This window comes from Pseudophryne corroboree, assembly GCF_028390025.1.
Source record: "Pseudophryne corroboree isolate aPseCor3 chromosome 3 unlocalized genomic scaffold, aPseCor3.hap2 SUPER_3_unloc_48, whole genome shotgun sequence".
In the NCBI taxonomy this organism is placed as follows: Eukaryota; Metazoa; Chordata; class Amphibia; order Anura; family Myobatrachidae; genus Pseudophryne; species Pseudophryne corroboree.
The window spans coordinates 773,010-791,418 of NW_026967539.1; the positions used below are offsets into that span (position 1 = coordinate 773,010).

The 18,409-nt window shown below is 44.4% G+C and overlaps 1 protein-coding gene across 1 annotated transcript in view; it reads left to right on the top strand.

Moving 5' to 3' along the window:
• Positions 1–18,409, top strand: part of LOC134984301 (synaptic vesicular amine transporter-like) — a 398,788-nt gene that overhangs the window by 188,959 nt on the left and 191,420 nt on the right. Inside the window, exon 2 of the mRNA XM_063949918.1 lies at positions 6,312–6,651. Coding sequence (XP_063805988.1) covers positions 6,312–6,651 — 340 coding nt within the window. The remainder of the gene's footprint in view (positions 1–6,311; positions 6,652–18,409) is intronic.

An 18,409-nucleotide genomic window follows, 5' to 3' on the forward strand; every position in this document is an offset into this window, starting at 1 on the left:
TCTAATAAACTCTGATACATCCAGGTCCGGTGCAATGCGGTAAGGACGGTGTGCATCGCAGAAAGGCGTCGGGCTTTAGAGACGCCTTCCCAACCCTGCCACCAACTGCAGCCACTCTTGTCACACTGTATATGACAGACAGGCTGAGGCATATCCATCCACTTCATGCTAAATATCTGACCTATAAATGATATAATGTGTAATCTATTTCCTGTGTAGCTGACCTATAAAGGATATAATGTGTGATCTATTTCCTGTGTAGCTGACCTATAAATGATATAACATGTGATCTATTTCCTGTGCAGCTGACCTATAAATTATATAATGTGTGATCTATTTCCTGTGTAGCTGACCTATAAATGATATAACGTGTGATCTATTTCCTGTGTAGCTGACCTATAAATTATATAATGTGTGATCTATTTCCTGTGTAGCTGGCCTATAAATTATATAATGTGTGATCTATTTCCTGTGTAGCTGGCCTATAAATTATATAATGTGTGATCTATTTACTGTGCAGCTGACCTATAAATGATATAATGTGTGATCTATTTACTGTGCAGCTGACCTATAAATGATATAACATGTGATCTATTTACTGTGCAGCTGGCCTATAAATGATATAATGTGTGATCTATTTCCTGTGTAGCTGGCCTATAAATTATATAATGTGGGATCTATTTCCTGTGTAGCTGACCTATAAATGATATAACGTGTGATCTATTTCCTGTGCAGCTGGCCTATAAATTATATAATGTGTGATCTATTTCCTGTGTAGCTGACCTATAAATGATATAACATGTGATCTATTTCCTGTGTAGCTGACCTATAAATGATATAACATGTGATCTATTTCCTGTGTAGCTGACCTATAAATGATATAACATGTGATCTATTTCCTGTGCAGCTGGCCTATAAATGATATAACGTGTGATCTATTTCCTGTGCAGCTGGCCTATAAATGATATAACGTGTGATCTATTTCCTGTGCAGCTGGCCTATAAATGATATAACGTGTGATCTATTTCCTGTGCAGCTGGCCTATAAATGATATAACGTGTGATCTATTTCCTGTGCAGCTGGCCTATAAATGATATAACATATGATCTATTTCCTGTGCAGCTGGCCTATAAATGATATAACGTGTGATCTATTTCCTGTGTAGCTGGCCTATATGAAACAATTTATGGTGATTAGCATATAGTACTGTAAAGGCCCATACACACTAGAAGATATTTTTCAGCGACTTGAGCGATAACGACAGTTGTGTTCGATCTATCGGTCAAATCGTCTAGTGCAGGTGTTCTCAAACTCGGTCCTCAGGAACCCACACAGTGCATGTTTTGCAGGTAACCCAGCAGGTGCACAGGTGTATTAATTACTCACCGACACATTTTAAAAGTTCTGCAGGTGGAGCTAATTATGTCACTTGTGATTCTGGGAGGAGACCTGCAAAACATGCACCGTGTGGGGTCCTGAGGACCGAGTTTGAGAACCTGTGGTCTAGTGTGTACACGGCGAACAATGAACGATGCGCGCACCCATGGTCATTTGAAGTGGGTAGTCAGTCGTTCATGCATGCAGCCCAGTCTCCTTAGTCCCAGCAGAGCAAATCGCTCAAATCGTCTGTAAAATCGCTGTGTGTGCGCTCAATCCCGTATTTCAGGGAGTTCAAGGGAAATCGCTCATCTTACACACTGTGCATCTTTCAAGTTTTCTAGTGTTTATGGGCCTTAAGTTCAGAGCTGGCCCTAGGTATAGGCAAACTAGGCCAATCTCTAGGGCATTTGGTATGCCTAGGGGCACAAGCAGCTTCTGCTGATTAAAATGATGTGTGGCATGCCTAGATTCTGTGTGTGACTGTGGCTGTATCTGCATCCGAAATGCTATGTTGAACTGTAGTCTTAGAGGCTAACAGACTGTAGAGCAATGTAAACATGCTTGGGATAGGCATATGAATATCCTTACAAAAAATTACGGTTCAGAAAGGGTTGAGATTACCTAAAGGATAAAAAAAAGGGGCAGACTAGATAGGCCAAGTGGTTCTTATCTAACGTCAAATTCTATGTTTCTATGTTTACGTTACAGTGATTTCCAAGTATACATTGTAACACAGCATTCCGTATGCAGATACAGCCACAGTCACACACACAATATAGGCATGTCGCATATCCTATTACTGATACTGTAACATAGCATTCCATATGCAGATACAGCCGCAGCCACACACAGAATATAGGCATGTCGCATATCCTATTACTGATACTGTAACATAGCATTCCATATGCAGATACAGCCGCAGCCACACACAGAATATAGGCATGCCACATATCCTATTACTGACATTGTAACACAGCATTCCGTATGCAGATAGAGCCACAGTCACACACACAATATAGGCATGTTGCATATCTTATTACTGATACTGTAACATAGCATTCTGTATGCACATACAGCCGCAGTCACATACATAATATAGGCATGCCACATGTCCTATTACTGACACTGTAACGTAGCATTCTGTATGCAGATACAGCCGCAGTCACACACAGAATACAGGCATGTCACATATCCTATTACTGACACTGTAACATAGCATTCTGTATGCAGATACAGCCACAGTCACATACATAATATAGGCATGCCGCATGTCCTATTACTGACACTGTAACATAGCATTCTGTATGCAGATACAGCCACAGTCACATACATAATATAGGCATGCCGCATGTCCTATTACTGACACTGTAACATAGCATTCTGTATGCAGATACAGCCACAGTCACTTACATAATATAGGCATGCCACATGTCCTATTACTGACACTGTAACATAGCATGCCACATTCAGATACAGCCGCAGTCACACACAGAATATAGGTAGGCCACATATCCTATTACTGACACTGTAACGTAGCATTCTGTATGCAGATAGAGACGCAGTCACACACACAATATAGGCATGCTGCATATACTATTACTGACACTGTAACGTAGCATTCTGTATGCAGATGCAGCCACGGTCGCACACAGAATATAGGCATGGCACATGTCCTATTACTGACACTGTAACGTAGCATTCTGTATGCAGATACAGCCACGGTCGCACACAGAATATAGGCATGTCACATATCTTATTACTGATACTGTAACATAGCATTCCATATGCAAATACAGCCTCAGTCATATACACAATATAGGCATGCTGCATATCCTGTTACTGACACTGTAACATATAGTAGCATTCCGCATGCAGATACAGCCGCAGTCACACACAGAATATAGGCATGTCACATATCCCATTACTGACACTGTAACATAGCTTTCCATATGCAGACACAGCCGCAGTCACACAGAATATAGGCATGCCGCATGTCCTATTACTGACACTGTAACGTAGCATTCTGTATGCAGATACAGCCGCAGTCACACACAGAATATAGGTATGCCGCATATCATATTACTGACACTGTAACGTAGCATTCTGTATGCAGATACAGCCGCAGTCACACACAGAATATACACATGCCGCATATCATATTACTGACACTGTAACGTAGCATTCTGTATGCAGATACAGCCGCAGTCACACACAGAATACAGGCATGTCACATATCCTATTACTGACACTGTAACATAGCATTCTGTATGCAGATACAGCCACAGTCACATACATAATATAGGCATGCCGCATGTCCTATTACTGACACTGTAACATAGCATTCTGTATGCAGATACAGCCACAGTCACATACATAATATAGGCATGCCGCATGTCCTATTACTGACACTGTAACATAGCATTCTGTATGCAGATACAGCCGCAGTCACTTACATAATATAGGCATGCCGCATGTCCTATTACTGACACTGTAACATAGCATGCCACATTCAGATACAGCCGCAGTCACACACAGAATATAGGTAGGCCACATATCCTATTACTGACACTGTAACGTAGCATTCTGTATGCAGATAGAGACGCAGTCACACACACAATATAGGCATGCCGCATGTCCTATTACTGACACTGTAACATAGCATTTTGCATGCAGATACAGCCGCAGTCACACACAGAATATAGGCATGCCACATATCCTATTACTGACACTGTAACATAGTATTCCATATGCAGATACAGCCGCAGTCACACACAGAATATAGGCAGGCCGCATATCCTATTACTGACACTGTAACGTAGCATTCTGTATGCAGATAGAGACGCAGTCACACACAGAATATAGGCATGCCGCATGTCCTATTACTGACACTGTAACATAGCATTTTGCATGCAGATACAGCCGCAGTCACACACAGAATATAGGCATGCCACATATCCTATTACTGACACTGTAACATAGTATTCCATATGCAGATACAGCCGCAGTCACACACAGAATATAGGCATGCTGCATATCCTAATACTGACACTGTAACATAGCATTCTGTATGCAGAAACAGCCACGGTCGCACATAGAATATAGGCATGTCACATATCATATTACTGACACTGTAACATAGCATTCCATATGCAGATACAGCCGCAGTCACACACAGAATATAGGCATGCCACATATCCTATTACTGACACTGTTACATCGCATTCTGCATGCATATACAGCCGCAGTCACACACAGAATACAGGCATGCTGCATATCCTATTACTGACACTGTAACATAGCATTCTGCATGCAGAAACAGCCACGGTCGCACATAGAATATAGGCATGCCAAATATCCTATTACTGACACTGTAGCATAGCATTCTGCATGTAGATACAGCCACAGTTACACACAGAATATAGGCATACCACATATCCTATTACTGACACTAACGTAGCATTCTGTATGCAGATACAGACATGGTCACACACAGAATATAGGCATGCTGCATACAATTTTAATCAGTAGAAGCTGCTTGTGCATCCTAGCCACATATTAATGCAAATAAGACGCATTTTCGTCCAAAAATGGCACCCAACGTTAGCAGAGCTGCCAGCTGACTCACGCCAGGCATCTCCTGCTGCATGGCGCACTGAGGCAAGGTGTATGAGGACACACCTGTATCCAAGCAGAGGCAGAGGTCACAGTGTTAGCGGCCGTGTTAGTGCTGTGGGTTGGTTGTGCAGTAGTATTCAGCCTATGTGTGAGTATTACGTGTGTATAAATGCATTAATAATGTGCGGCGTATGTATAAGGGACATTATGTGGTCATTATGTGTATAAGGTCATTAATAATGTGCGGCGTATGTGTAAGTGACATTATGTCTATATCGGCATTAATCAAGGTTGGCATAATGTGTAAGGTGCATTATGTTTATACAGACATTAATAATGTGTGTCATATATGTGAGGGGTATTACTGTGTGGTATTATGTGTATAACGGCATTACTAATGTGTGGCATTATGTGTATATGGTGCTCTACTGTGTAGCTTAATGTACAGAAAAAGCACTACTGTGTGGTCTGACTAAAGAGCAATATGGTGCAGTAAAATGCGAATAAGGGGCACTACTGTGTGATGTAATGTGAATAAGGGGCACTACTGTGAGGAGTGGCGTACATAAGGTAAAGTGGCACTACTGTGTGATGTAACGTGTAAGCGACACTATCGCATGATATAAAATTGCACTACTGTGTGGCGTAATTTGAATTGGTGATACTATTGTGTGGCCATGCCCCTTCCCAGCAAGAACACGCCCCTTTTGAGCTGTGCGCTGAATGTGTGTACTGTTTCCATTTAAAATATAGGTTGTAGGAGCACCAAAATTAGGACTAGTATGGGTGAGGGGTGATGGTTCTGGGAAAGGGGTGCAGGGTCAGAGGCAGAGCTAGCAGCGTTGCCAGGGTGCACCAGCCAAAATCTTGTCTAGGCCATCATATTGGTTAGGGCCGGCTCTGCTTAAGTGTTATAAAAGAGAACATATATTTAAAAAAGAAATAAAGAAATACATTTTACATTTTTCACGCCCACGGCACTATCACGGGTAATTGGATGCCAAATGTTTTGGTGTGGAAAAAGCTTGGTAATTGGTGGGTTAACCATTGGTGTGAAACTATCAATGGCTAGTGATATTTCCAGGGTGGGTGCTAATGCTACAATCTGGTGTTTGTAAATAGGCATCTCAAGAGGGCATCATTGTAGGAGGGCACAAATTTTAAAGTTTGTATGGGGGTGCCAAACACCCTAGCACCTGCCCTGGATATAGCTACAGACCTGTATAGAGTAGCTGGACATTGAATATCTGCATCTGATTATATCTCTCACAGAGAATGTTTCCATTGTAACATCTAACAATCATTTCTGTTCTCAGTCCCGATCATACCCAGCTACTTATACACCATGACAGAAGAATCAAATCTTCTCCAAGAACTTCAGAACCGGTCCATGGATTCCAGCAGCTTCACAACAATCTTCTCCTACTATGACAACCGCACTATGATCACAGCAAATGTCACCGAGTACTCACCGCATGAAAGTTCAATCATGGTACCAACACAGCCTCCGGCGCCCTCCAGAACTCCACCTTCCAATGACTGCCCCAAGGACGACTCTGCCTTACTAAATGAAAATGTCAAAGTTGGATTATTATTTGCATCGAAAGCAACTGTGCAACTGCTTACCAATCCCTTCATAGGACCCCTGACCAACAGGTATGAGTGAAACGTCACCCAGCAGCAGAGTGACCAGAAACACATAAGACCCAGTAGCTCTTCTTGTTACCTGACACACATAACACATAGCAGCTCTCCATTTCCTGGCACAACTTATATTCAGCATAAGCTTGTAGTCTAAGGTGTATAATTGTTAGCAATAATAATAAGCGCAGCTTAGTAAATCAGATCAGTTCTGTGAGATCTAATCAGTCTCCTGGTAACCAGTATGCTGTGCAGACTAGTTCTCATTTTGCTGAGCTTCATTCTTACTCCTGATTGCTGTAGCTGGAGTTAGAATCTTGCTACTTGGTTCTTAGATGCTGATTGGATGTTCAGCCCTTATAGGGAGTCTCTGTTGTGGGTTGTAATCAGTCTGATCTAGTCTTGTCCTGATACATTGATTCCAGCTTTGACCTGCTCGAAGAAATTTAACTACCTATATCTTTTGAAATGCTGCTATCTGCTAATATTTTTGTATGGTGAAGCCAACCTGGACTTTGTGAGATATATGCTAGGTATCTTGAGTGCTAATGATTTGTGTCTAATGAAAAGAACTGTGTGCCATTTCATTATAGTGTAATTCATCTGGATTATTCTTACTATCTACTCAATAGCTTACTGCTCTGCAATTTACTTGCACTGTTCAGGAAATCCATTAGCTGTTTGCAAATAACTACTCTGAAATATACTTGTGCTATTGGAAATAACTGTGTTATATTTCTCTATAAGGTATTTATTTATGTATACATGCAAAAATCTGTAACTTATCCTCAATTCTCTATGGTGGAAAAGACTTGTATTATTTGAGAGAATTATCCAGCAAAATAATTATTATAACTTTGTTAAACTGGTGAGCATACTCTGCCGTGAAGTTTGCTGGTGCTATACTGAAGATCTGGCATGCTGTTTTCTGTATAGTTTTAGTTGTCTCTGAGGTGTCCTGTTTCTATTAAATATAGTATAGATGAGCTTGAGCTTACACTACTTAGATTTGAAATGCTAGTGGCCCCCAAGAACCAGCGATCAATTATACTTCTGGGAAAGGGGCTTTATAGTTGAGGCAAAGTGAGTTCTGTAAGCTCAAGGTCATGGTAGGCACTCATTACAATATTACTGTATATAATGATTACTTCACATATATAGAAGCTAGTCTTAGGTATATAATATATAATGATTACTTCACGTATATACTGTATGTGATCTTGTATGAAGTATATAATGATTATTTTACATACAGTTCTCATACATCTAGGCTCAATTCCCCATACAACCGTGAGGTGCCTTTTTTTCAAAAATGTGTCCTGTACGCAATGCGACTAGGACACACAAGGATATTGTGCTGAGTAATGTGACATATGACACCTGTATACTGTGTGTGACTGAGGCTGTATATGGAGCACAATGTGACTAGGACGCACCAGGATACTGCGCTGAGTAATGTGATATGACACCGGTATACTGTGTGTGACTGAGGCTGTATACGGAGCACAATGTGACTAGGACGCACCAGGAGACTGCGCTGAGTAATGTGATATGTGACACCTGTATACTGTGTGTGACTGAGGCTGTATACGGAGCACAATGTGACTAGGATGCACCAGGAGACTACGCTGAGTAATGTGATATATGACACCTGTATACTGTGTGTGACTGAGGCTGTATACAGAGCACAATGTGACTAGGACGCACCAGGAGAGTGCGCTGAGTAATGTGATATATGACACCTGTATACTGTGTGTGACTGAGGCTGTATACAGAGCATAATGTGACTAGGACGCACCAGGAGACTGCGCTGAGTAATGTGATATATGACACATGTATACTGTGTGTGACTGAGGCTGTATACAGAGCACAATGTGACTAGGACGCACCAGGAGACTGCGCTGAGTAATGTGATATATGACACCTGTATACTGTGTGTGACTGAGGCTGTATACAGAGCACAATGTGACTAGGACGCACCAGGAGACTGCGCTCAGTAATGTGATATAAGACACATGTATACTGTGTGTGACTGAGGCTGTATACGGAGCACAATGTGACTAGGACGCATCAGGAGACTGCGCTGAGTAATTTGATATATGACCCCTGTATACTGTGTGTGACTGAGGCTGTATACAGAGCACAATGTGACTAGGACGCACCAGGAAACTGCGCTGAGTAATTTGATATATGACCCCTGTATACTGTGTGTGACTGAGGCTGTATACAGAGCACAATGTGACTAGGACGCACCAGGAAACTGCGCTGAGTAATTTGATATATGACACCTGTATACTGTGTGTGACTGAGGCTGTATACGGAGCACAATGTGACTAGGACGCACCAGGAGACTGCACTGAGTAATGTGATATATGACACCTGTATACTGTGTGTGATTGAGGCTGTATACGGAGCACAATGTGACTAGGACGCACCAGGAGACTGCACTGAGTAATGTGATATATGACACCTGTATACTGTGTGTGACTGAGGCTGTATACGGAGCACAATGTGACTAGGACGCACCAGGAGACTGCACTGAGTGATGTCATATATGACACCTGTATACTGTGTGTGACTGAGGCTGTATACGGAGCACAATGTGACTAGGATACACCAGGAGACTGTGCTGAGTAATGTGATATATGACTCCTGTATACTGTGTGTGACTGAGGCTGTATACAGAGCACAATGTGACTAGGACGCACCAGGAGACTGCGCTGAGTAATGTGATATATGACACCTGTATACTGTGTGTGACTGAGGCTGTATACAGAGCACAATGTGACTAGGACGCACCAGGAGACTGCGCTGAGTAATGTGATATATGACACCTGTATACTGTGTGTGACTGAGGATGTATACGGAGCACAATGTGACTAGGACGCACCAGGAGACTGTGCTGAGTAATGTGATATATGACACCTGTATACTGTGTGTGACTGAGGATGTATACGGAGCACAATGTGACTAGGACGCACCAGGAGACTGCGCTGAGTAATGTGATATGACACCTGTATACTGTGTGTGACTGAGGCTGTATACGGAGCACAATGTGACTAGGACGCACCAGGAGACTGCGCTAAGTAATGTGATATGACACCTGTATACTGTGTGTGACTGAGGCTGTATACGGAGCACAATGTGACTAGGACGCACCAGGAGACTGTGCTGAGTAATGTGATATATGACACCTGTATACTGTGTGTGACTGAGGCTGTATACAGAGCACAATGTGACTAGGACGCACCAGGAGACTGCGCTGAGTAATGTGATATATGACACCTGTATACTGTGTGTGACTGAGGCTGTATACAGAGCACAATGTGACTAGGACGCACCAGGAGACTGCGCTCAGTAATGTGATATATGACACCTGTATACTGTGTGTGACTGAGGCTGTATACGGAGCACAGTGTGACTAGGATACACCAGGATACTGCGCTGAGTAATGTGATATATGACACCTGTATACTGTGTGTGACTGAGGCTGTATATGTAGTACAATGTGACTAGGACACACCAGGAGACTGCGCCGAGTAATGTGATATGACACTTGTATACTGTGTGTGACTGAGGCTGTATATGGAGCACAATGTGACTAGGACGCACCAGGAGACTGCGCTGAGTAATGTGATATATGACACCTGTATACTGTGTGTGACTGAGGCTGTATACGGAGCACAATGTGACTAGGACGCACCAGGAGACTGTGCTGAGTAATGTGATATGTGACACCTGTATACTGTGTGTGACTGAGGCTGTATACAGAGCACAATGTGACTAGGACGCACTAGGAGACTGTGCTGAGTAATGTGATATGACACCTGTATACTGTGTGTGACTGAGGCTGTATACGGAGCACAATGTGACTAGGATACACCAGGAGACTGCGCTGAGTAATGTGATATATGACACCTGTATACTGTGTGTGACTGAGGCTGTATACAGAGCACAATGTGACTAGGACGCACTAGGAGACTGTGCTGAGTAATGTGATATATGACACCTGTATACTGTGTGTGACTGAGGCTGTATACGGTGCACAATGTGACTAGGACGCACCAGGAGACTGCGCTGAGTAATGTGATATATGACACCTGTATACTGTGTGTGACTGAGGCTGTATACGGAGCACAATGTGACTAGGACGCACCAGGAGACTGCGCTGAGTAATGTGATATATGACACCTGTATACTGTGTGTGACTGAGGCTGTATACGGAGTACAATGTGACTAGGACGCACCGGGAGACTGCGCTGAGTAATGTGATATATGACACCTGTATACTGTGTGTGACTGAGGCTGTATACGGAGCACAATGTGACTAGGACGCACCAGGAGACTGTGCTGAGTAATGTGATATATGACACCTGTATACTGTGTGTGACTGAGGCTGTATACGGAGTACAATGTGACTAGGACGCACCGGGAGACTGCGCTGAGTAATGTGATATATGACACCTGTATACTGTGTGTGACTGAGGCTGTATACGGAGTACAATGTGACTAGGACGCACCAGGAGACTGCGCTGAGTAATGTGATATATGACACCTGTATACTGTGTGTGACTGAGGCTGTATACGGAGCACAATGTGACTAGGACGCACCAGGAGACTGTGCTGAGTAATGTGATATATGACACCTGTATACTGTGTGTGACTGAGGCTGTATACGGAGTACAATGTGACTAGGACGCACCGGGAGACTGCGCTGAGTAATGTGATATATGACACCTGTATACTGTGTGTGACTGAGGCTGTATACGGAGCACAATGTGACTAGGACGCACCAGGAGACTGTGCTGAGTAATGTGATATATGACACCTGTATACTGTGTGTGACTGAGGCTGTATACGGAGCACAATGTGACTAGGATGCACCAGGAGACTGCGCTGAGTAATGTGATATATGACACCTGTATACTGTGTGTGACTGAGGCTGTATACGGAGCACAATGTGACTAGGACGCACCAGGAGACTGCGCTGAGTAATGTGATATATGACACCTGTATACTGTGTGTGACTGAGGATGTATACGGAGCACAATGTGACTAGGACGCACCAGGAGACTGCGCTGAGTAATGTGATATATGACACCTGTATACTGTGTGTGACTGAGGCTGTATACGGAGCACAATGTGACTAGGATGCACCAGGAGACTGTGCTGAGTAATGTGATATATGACACCTGTATACCGTGTGTGACTGAGGCTGTATACGGAGCACAATGTGACTAGGACGCACCAGGAGACTGTGCTGAGTAATGTGATATATGACACCTGTATACTGTGTGTGACTGAGGCTGTATACAGAGCACAATGTGACTAGGACGCACCAGGAGACTGTGCTGAGTAATGTGATATATGACACCTGTATACTGTGTGTGACTGAGGCTGTATACGGAGCACAATGTGACTAGGATGCACCAGGAGACTGCGCTGAGTAATGTGATATATGACACTTGTATACTGTGTGTGACTGAGGCTGTATATGGAGCACAATGTGACTAGGACGCACCAGGAGACTGCGCTGAGTAATGTGATATATGACACCTGTATACTGTGTGTGACTGAGGCTGTATACGGAGCACAATGTGACTAGGACGCACCAGGAGACTTCGCTGAGTAATGTGATATAAGATTCCTGTATACTGTGTGTGACTGAGGCTGTATACGGTGCACAATGTGATTAGGACGCACCGGGAGACTGTGCTGAGTAATGTGATATATGACACCTGTATACTGTGTGTGACTGAGGCTGTATACGGAGCACAATGTGACTAGGACGCACCAGGAGACTGTGCTGAGTAATGTGATATGTGACACCTGTATACTGTGTGTGACTGAGGCTGTATACGGAGCACAATGTGACTAGGACGTACCAGGAGACTGTGCTGAGTAATGTGATATGTGACACCTGTATACTGTGTGTGACTGAGGCTGTATACGGAGCACAATGTGACTAGGACGCACCAGGAGACTGCACTGAGTAATGTGATATATGACACCTGTATACTGTGTGTGACTGAGGCTGTATACGGAGCACAATGTGACTAGGATACACCAGGAGACTGCGCTGAGTAATGTGATATATGACACCTGTATACTGTGTGTGACTGAGGCTGTATACGGAGCACAATGTGACTAGGATACACCAGGAGACTGCGCTGAGTAATGTGATATATGACACTTGTATACTGTGTGTGACTGAGGCTGTATATGGAGCACAATGTGACTAGGACACACAAGGATATTGTGCTGAGTAATGTGACATATGACACCTGTATACTGTGTGTGACTGAGGCTGTATACGGAGCACAATGTGACTAGGACACACAAGGATATTGTGCTGAGTAATGTGACATATGACACCTGTATACTGTGTGTGACTGAGGCTGTATACGGAACACAATGTGACTAGGACGCACCAGGAGACTGTGCTGAGTAATGTGATATATGACACCTGTATACTGTGTGTGACTGAGGCTGTATACAGAGCACAATGTGACTAGGACGCACCAGGAGACTGTGCTGAGTAATGTGATATGACACCTGTATACTGTGTGTGACTGAGGCTGTATACGGAGCACAATGTGACTAGGACGCACCAGGAGACTGCACTGTGTAATGTGATATATGACACATGTATACTGTGTGTGACTGAGGCTGTATACGGTGCACAATGTGACTAGGACGCACCAGGAGACTGCGCTGAGTAATGTGATATATGACACCTGTATACTGTGTGTGACTGAGGCTGTATACGGTGCACAATGTGACTAGGACGCACCAGGAGACTGCGCTGAGTAATGTGATATATGACACCTGTATACTGTGTGTGACTGAGGCTGTATACGGTGCACAATGTGACTAGGACGCACCAGGAGACTTTGCTGAGTAATGTGACATGACACTTGTATACTGTGTGTGACTGAGGCTGTATATGGAGCACAATGTGACTAGGACGCACCAGGAGACTGCGCTGAGTAATGTGATATATGACACCTGTATACTGTGTGTGACTGAGTCTGTATACGGAGCACAATGTGACTAGGACGCACCAGGAGACTGCACTGAGTAATGTGATATATGACACCTGTATACTGTGTGTGACTGAGGCTGTATACGGAGCACAATGTGACTAGGACGCACCAGGAGACTGCACTGAGTAATGTGATATATGACACCTGTATACTGTGTGTGACTGAGGCTGTATACGGAGCACAATGTGACTAGGACGCACCAGGAGACTGCGCTAAGTAATGTGATATATGACACCTGTATACTGTGTGTGACTGAGGCTGTATACGGAGCACAATGTGACTAGGATGCACCAGGAGACTGCGCTGTGTAATGTGATATATGACACCTGTATACTGTGTGTGACTGAGGCTGTATACAATGCACAATGTGACTAGGACGCACCAGGAGACTGTGCTGAGTAATGTGATATATGACACCTGTATACTGTGTGTGACTGAGGCTGTATACGGAGCACAATGTGACTAGGATACACCAGGAGACTGCGCTGAGTAATGTGATATATGTCACCTGTATACTGTGTGTGACTGAGGCTGTATACGGAGCACAATGTGACTAGGATACACCAGGAGACTGCGCTGAGTAATGTGATATATGACACTTGTATACTGTGTGTGACTGAGGCTGTATATGGAGCACAATGTGACTAGGACACACAAGGATATTGTGCTGAGTAATGTGACATATGACACCTGTATACTGTGTGTGACTGAGGCTGTATACGGAGCACAATGTGACTAGGACGCACCAGGAGACTGCGCTGAGTAATGTGATGTGACACCTGTATACTGTGTGACTGAGGCTGTATACGGAGCACAATGTGACTAGGACACACAAGGATATTGTGCTGAGTAATGTGACATATGACACCTGTATACTGTGTGTGACTGAGGCTGTATACGGAGCACAATGTGACTAGGACACACAAGGATATTGTGCTGAGTAATGTGACATATGACACCTGTATACTGTGTGTGACTGAGGCTGTATACGGAGCACAATGTGACTAGGACGCACCAGGAGACTGCGCTGAGTAATGTGATATGACACCTGTATACTGTGTGTGACTGAGGCTGTATACGGAGCACAATGTGACTAGGACGCACCAGGAGACTGCACTGAGTAATGTGATATGACACCTGTATACTGTGTGTGACTGAGGCTGTATACGGAGCACAATGTGACTAGGACACACAAGGATATTGTGCTGAGTAATGTGACATATGACACCTGTATACTGTGTGTGACTGAGGCTGTATACAGAGCACAATGTGACTAGGACGCACCAGGAGACTGTGCTGAGTAATGTGATATGACACCTGTATACTGTGTGTGACTGAGGCTGTATACGGAGCACAATGTGACTAGGACGCACCAGGAGACTGCACTGTGTAATGTGATATATGACACATGTATACTGTGTGTGACTGAGGCTGTATACGGTGCACAATGTGACTAGGACGCACCAGGAGACTGCGCTGAGTAATGTGATATATGACACCTGTATACTGTGTGTGACTGAGGCACAATGTGACTAGGACGCACCAGGAGACTGCGCTGAGTAATGTGATATATGACACCTGTATACTGTGTGTGACTGAGGCTGTATACGGAGCACAATGTGACTAGGACGCACCAGGAGACTTCGCTGAGTAATGTGATATAAGATTCCTGTATACTGTGTGTGACTGAGGCTGTATACGGTGCACAATGTGACTAGGACGCACCAGGAGACTGCGCTGAGTAATGTGATATATGACACCTGTATACTGTGTGTGACTGAGGCTGTATACAGAGCACAATGTGACTAGGATGCACCGGGAGACTGCGCTGAGTAATGTGATATATGACACCTGTATACTGTGTGTGACTGAGGCTGTATACGGAGCACAATGTGACTAGGATGCACCAGGAGACTGTGCTGAGTAATGTGATATATCACACCTGTATACTGTGTGTGACTGAGGCTGTATACAGAGCACAATGTGACTAGGACGCACTAGGAGACTGTGCTGAGTAATGTGATATATGACACCTGTATACTGTGTGTGACTGAGGCTGTATACGGAGCACAATGTGACTAGGATACACCAGGAGACTGCGCTGAGTAATGTTATATATGACACCTGTATACTGTGTGTGACTGAGGCTGTATACGGAGCACAATGTGACTAGGACGCACCAGGAGACTGCGCTGAGTGATGTGATATGACACCTGTATACTGTGTGTGACTGAGGCTGTATACGGAGCACAACGTGACTAGGAGGCACCAGGAGACTGTGCTGAGTAATGTGATATATGACTCCTGTATACTGTGTGTGACTGAGGCTGTATACAGAGCACAAGTTGACTAGGACGCACCAGGAGACTGCGCTGAGTAATGTGATATATGACACCTGTATACTGTGTGTGACTGAGGCTGTATACAGAGCACAATGTGACTAGGACGCACCAGGAGACTGTGCTGAGTAATGTGATATATGACACCTGTATACTGTGTGTGACTGAGGCTGTATACGGAGCACAATGTGACTAGGATGCACCAGGAGACTGTGCTGAGTAATGTGATATATGACACCTGTATACCGTGTGTGACTGAGGCTGTATACGGAGCACAATGTGACTAGGACGCACCAGGAGACTGTGCTGAGTAATGTGATATATGACACCTGTATACTGTGTGCGACTGAGGCTGTATACGGAGCACAATGTGACTAGGATACACCAGGAGACTGCGCTGAGTAATGTGATATATGACACTTGTATACTGTGTGTGACTGAGGCTGTATATGGAGCACAATGTGGCTAGGACGCACCAGGAGACTGCGCTGAGTAATGTGATATATGACACCTGTATACTGTGTGTGACTGAGGCTGTATACGGAGCACAATGTGACTAGGACGCACCAGGAGACTTCGCTGAGTAAAGTGATATATGACACCTGTATACTGTGTGTGACTGAGGCTGTATAAAGAGCACAATGTGACTAGGACGCACCTGGAGACTGTGCTGAGTAATGTGATATATGACACCTGTATACTGTGTGCGACTGAGGCTGTATACGGAGCACAATGTGACTAGGATACACCAGGAGACTGCGCTGAGTAATGTGATATATGACACTTGTATACTGTGTGTGACTGAGGCTGTATATGGAGCACAATGTGGCTAGGACGCACCAGGAGACTGCGCTGAGTAATGTGATATATGACACCTGTATACTGTGTGTGACTGAGGCTGTATACGGAGCACAATGTGACTAGGACGCACCAGGAGACTTCGCTGAGTAATGTGATATAAGATTCCTGTATACTGTGTGTGACTGAGGCTGTATACGGTGCACAATGTGATTAGGACGCACCGGGAAACTGCGCTGAGTAATGTGATATGACACCTGTATACTGTGTGTGACTGAGGCTGTATACGGAGCACAATGTGACTAGGACGCACCAGGAGACTGTGCTGAGTAATGTGATATGTGACACCTGTATACTGTGTGTGACTGAGGCTGTATACGGAGCACAATGTGACTAGGACGCACCAGGAGACTGTGCTGAGTAATGTGATATGTGACACCTGTATACTGTGTGTGACTGAGGCTGTATACGGAGCACAATGTGACAAGGACGCACCAGGAGACTGCACTGAGTAATGTGATATATGACACCTGTATACTGTGTGTGACTGAGGCTGTATACGGAGCACAATGTGACTAGGACGCATCAGGAGACTGCGCTAAGTAATGTGATATATGACACCTGTATACTGTGTGTGACTGAGGCTGTATACGGAGCACAATGTGACTAGGATGCACCAGGAGACTGCACTGTGTAATGTGATATATGACACCTGTATACTGTGTGTGACTGAGGCTGTATACGGAGCACAATGTGACTAGGATGCACCAGGAGACTGTGCTGAGTAATGTGATATATGACACCTGTATACTGTGTGTGACTGAGGCTGTATACAGAGCACAATGTGACTAGGACGCACCAGGAGATTGCGCTGAGTAATGTGATATATGACACCTGTATACTGTGTGTGACTGAGGCTGTATACAGAGCACAATGTGACTAGGACGCACTAGGAGACTGTGCTGAGTAATGTGATATATGACACCTGTATACTGTGTGTGACTGAGGCTGTATACGGAGCACAATGTGACTAGGATACACCAGGAGACTGCGCTGAGTAATGTTATATATGACACCTGTATACTGTGTGTGACTGAGGCTGTATACGGAGCACAACGTGACTAGGAGGCACCAGGAGACTGTGCTGAGTAATGTGATATATGACACCTGTATACTGTGTGTGACTGAGGCTGTATACGGAGCACAAGATGACTAGGACGCACCAGGAGACTGCGCTGAGTAATGTGATATATGACACCTGTATACTGTGTGTGACTGAGGCTGTATACAGAGCACAATGTGACTAGGACGCACCAGGAGACTGTGCTGAGTAATGTGATATATGACACCTGTATACTGTGTGTGACTGAGGCTGTATACGGAGCACAATGTGACTAGGATGCACCAGGAGACTGTGCTGAGTAATGTGATGTATGACACCTGTATACTGTGTGTGACTGAGGCTGTATACGGAGCACAATGTGACTAGGACGCACCAGGAGACTGTGCTGAGTAATGTGATATATGACACCTGTATACTGTGTGTGACTGAGGCTGTATAAAGAGCACAATGTGACTAGGACGCACCCG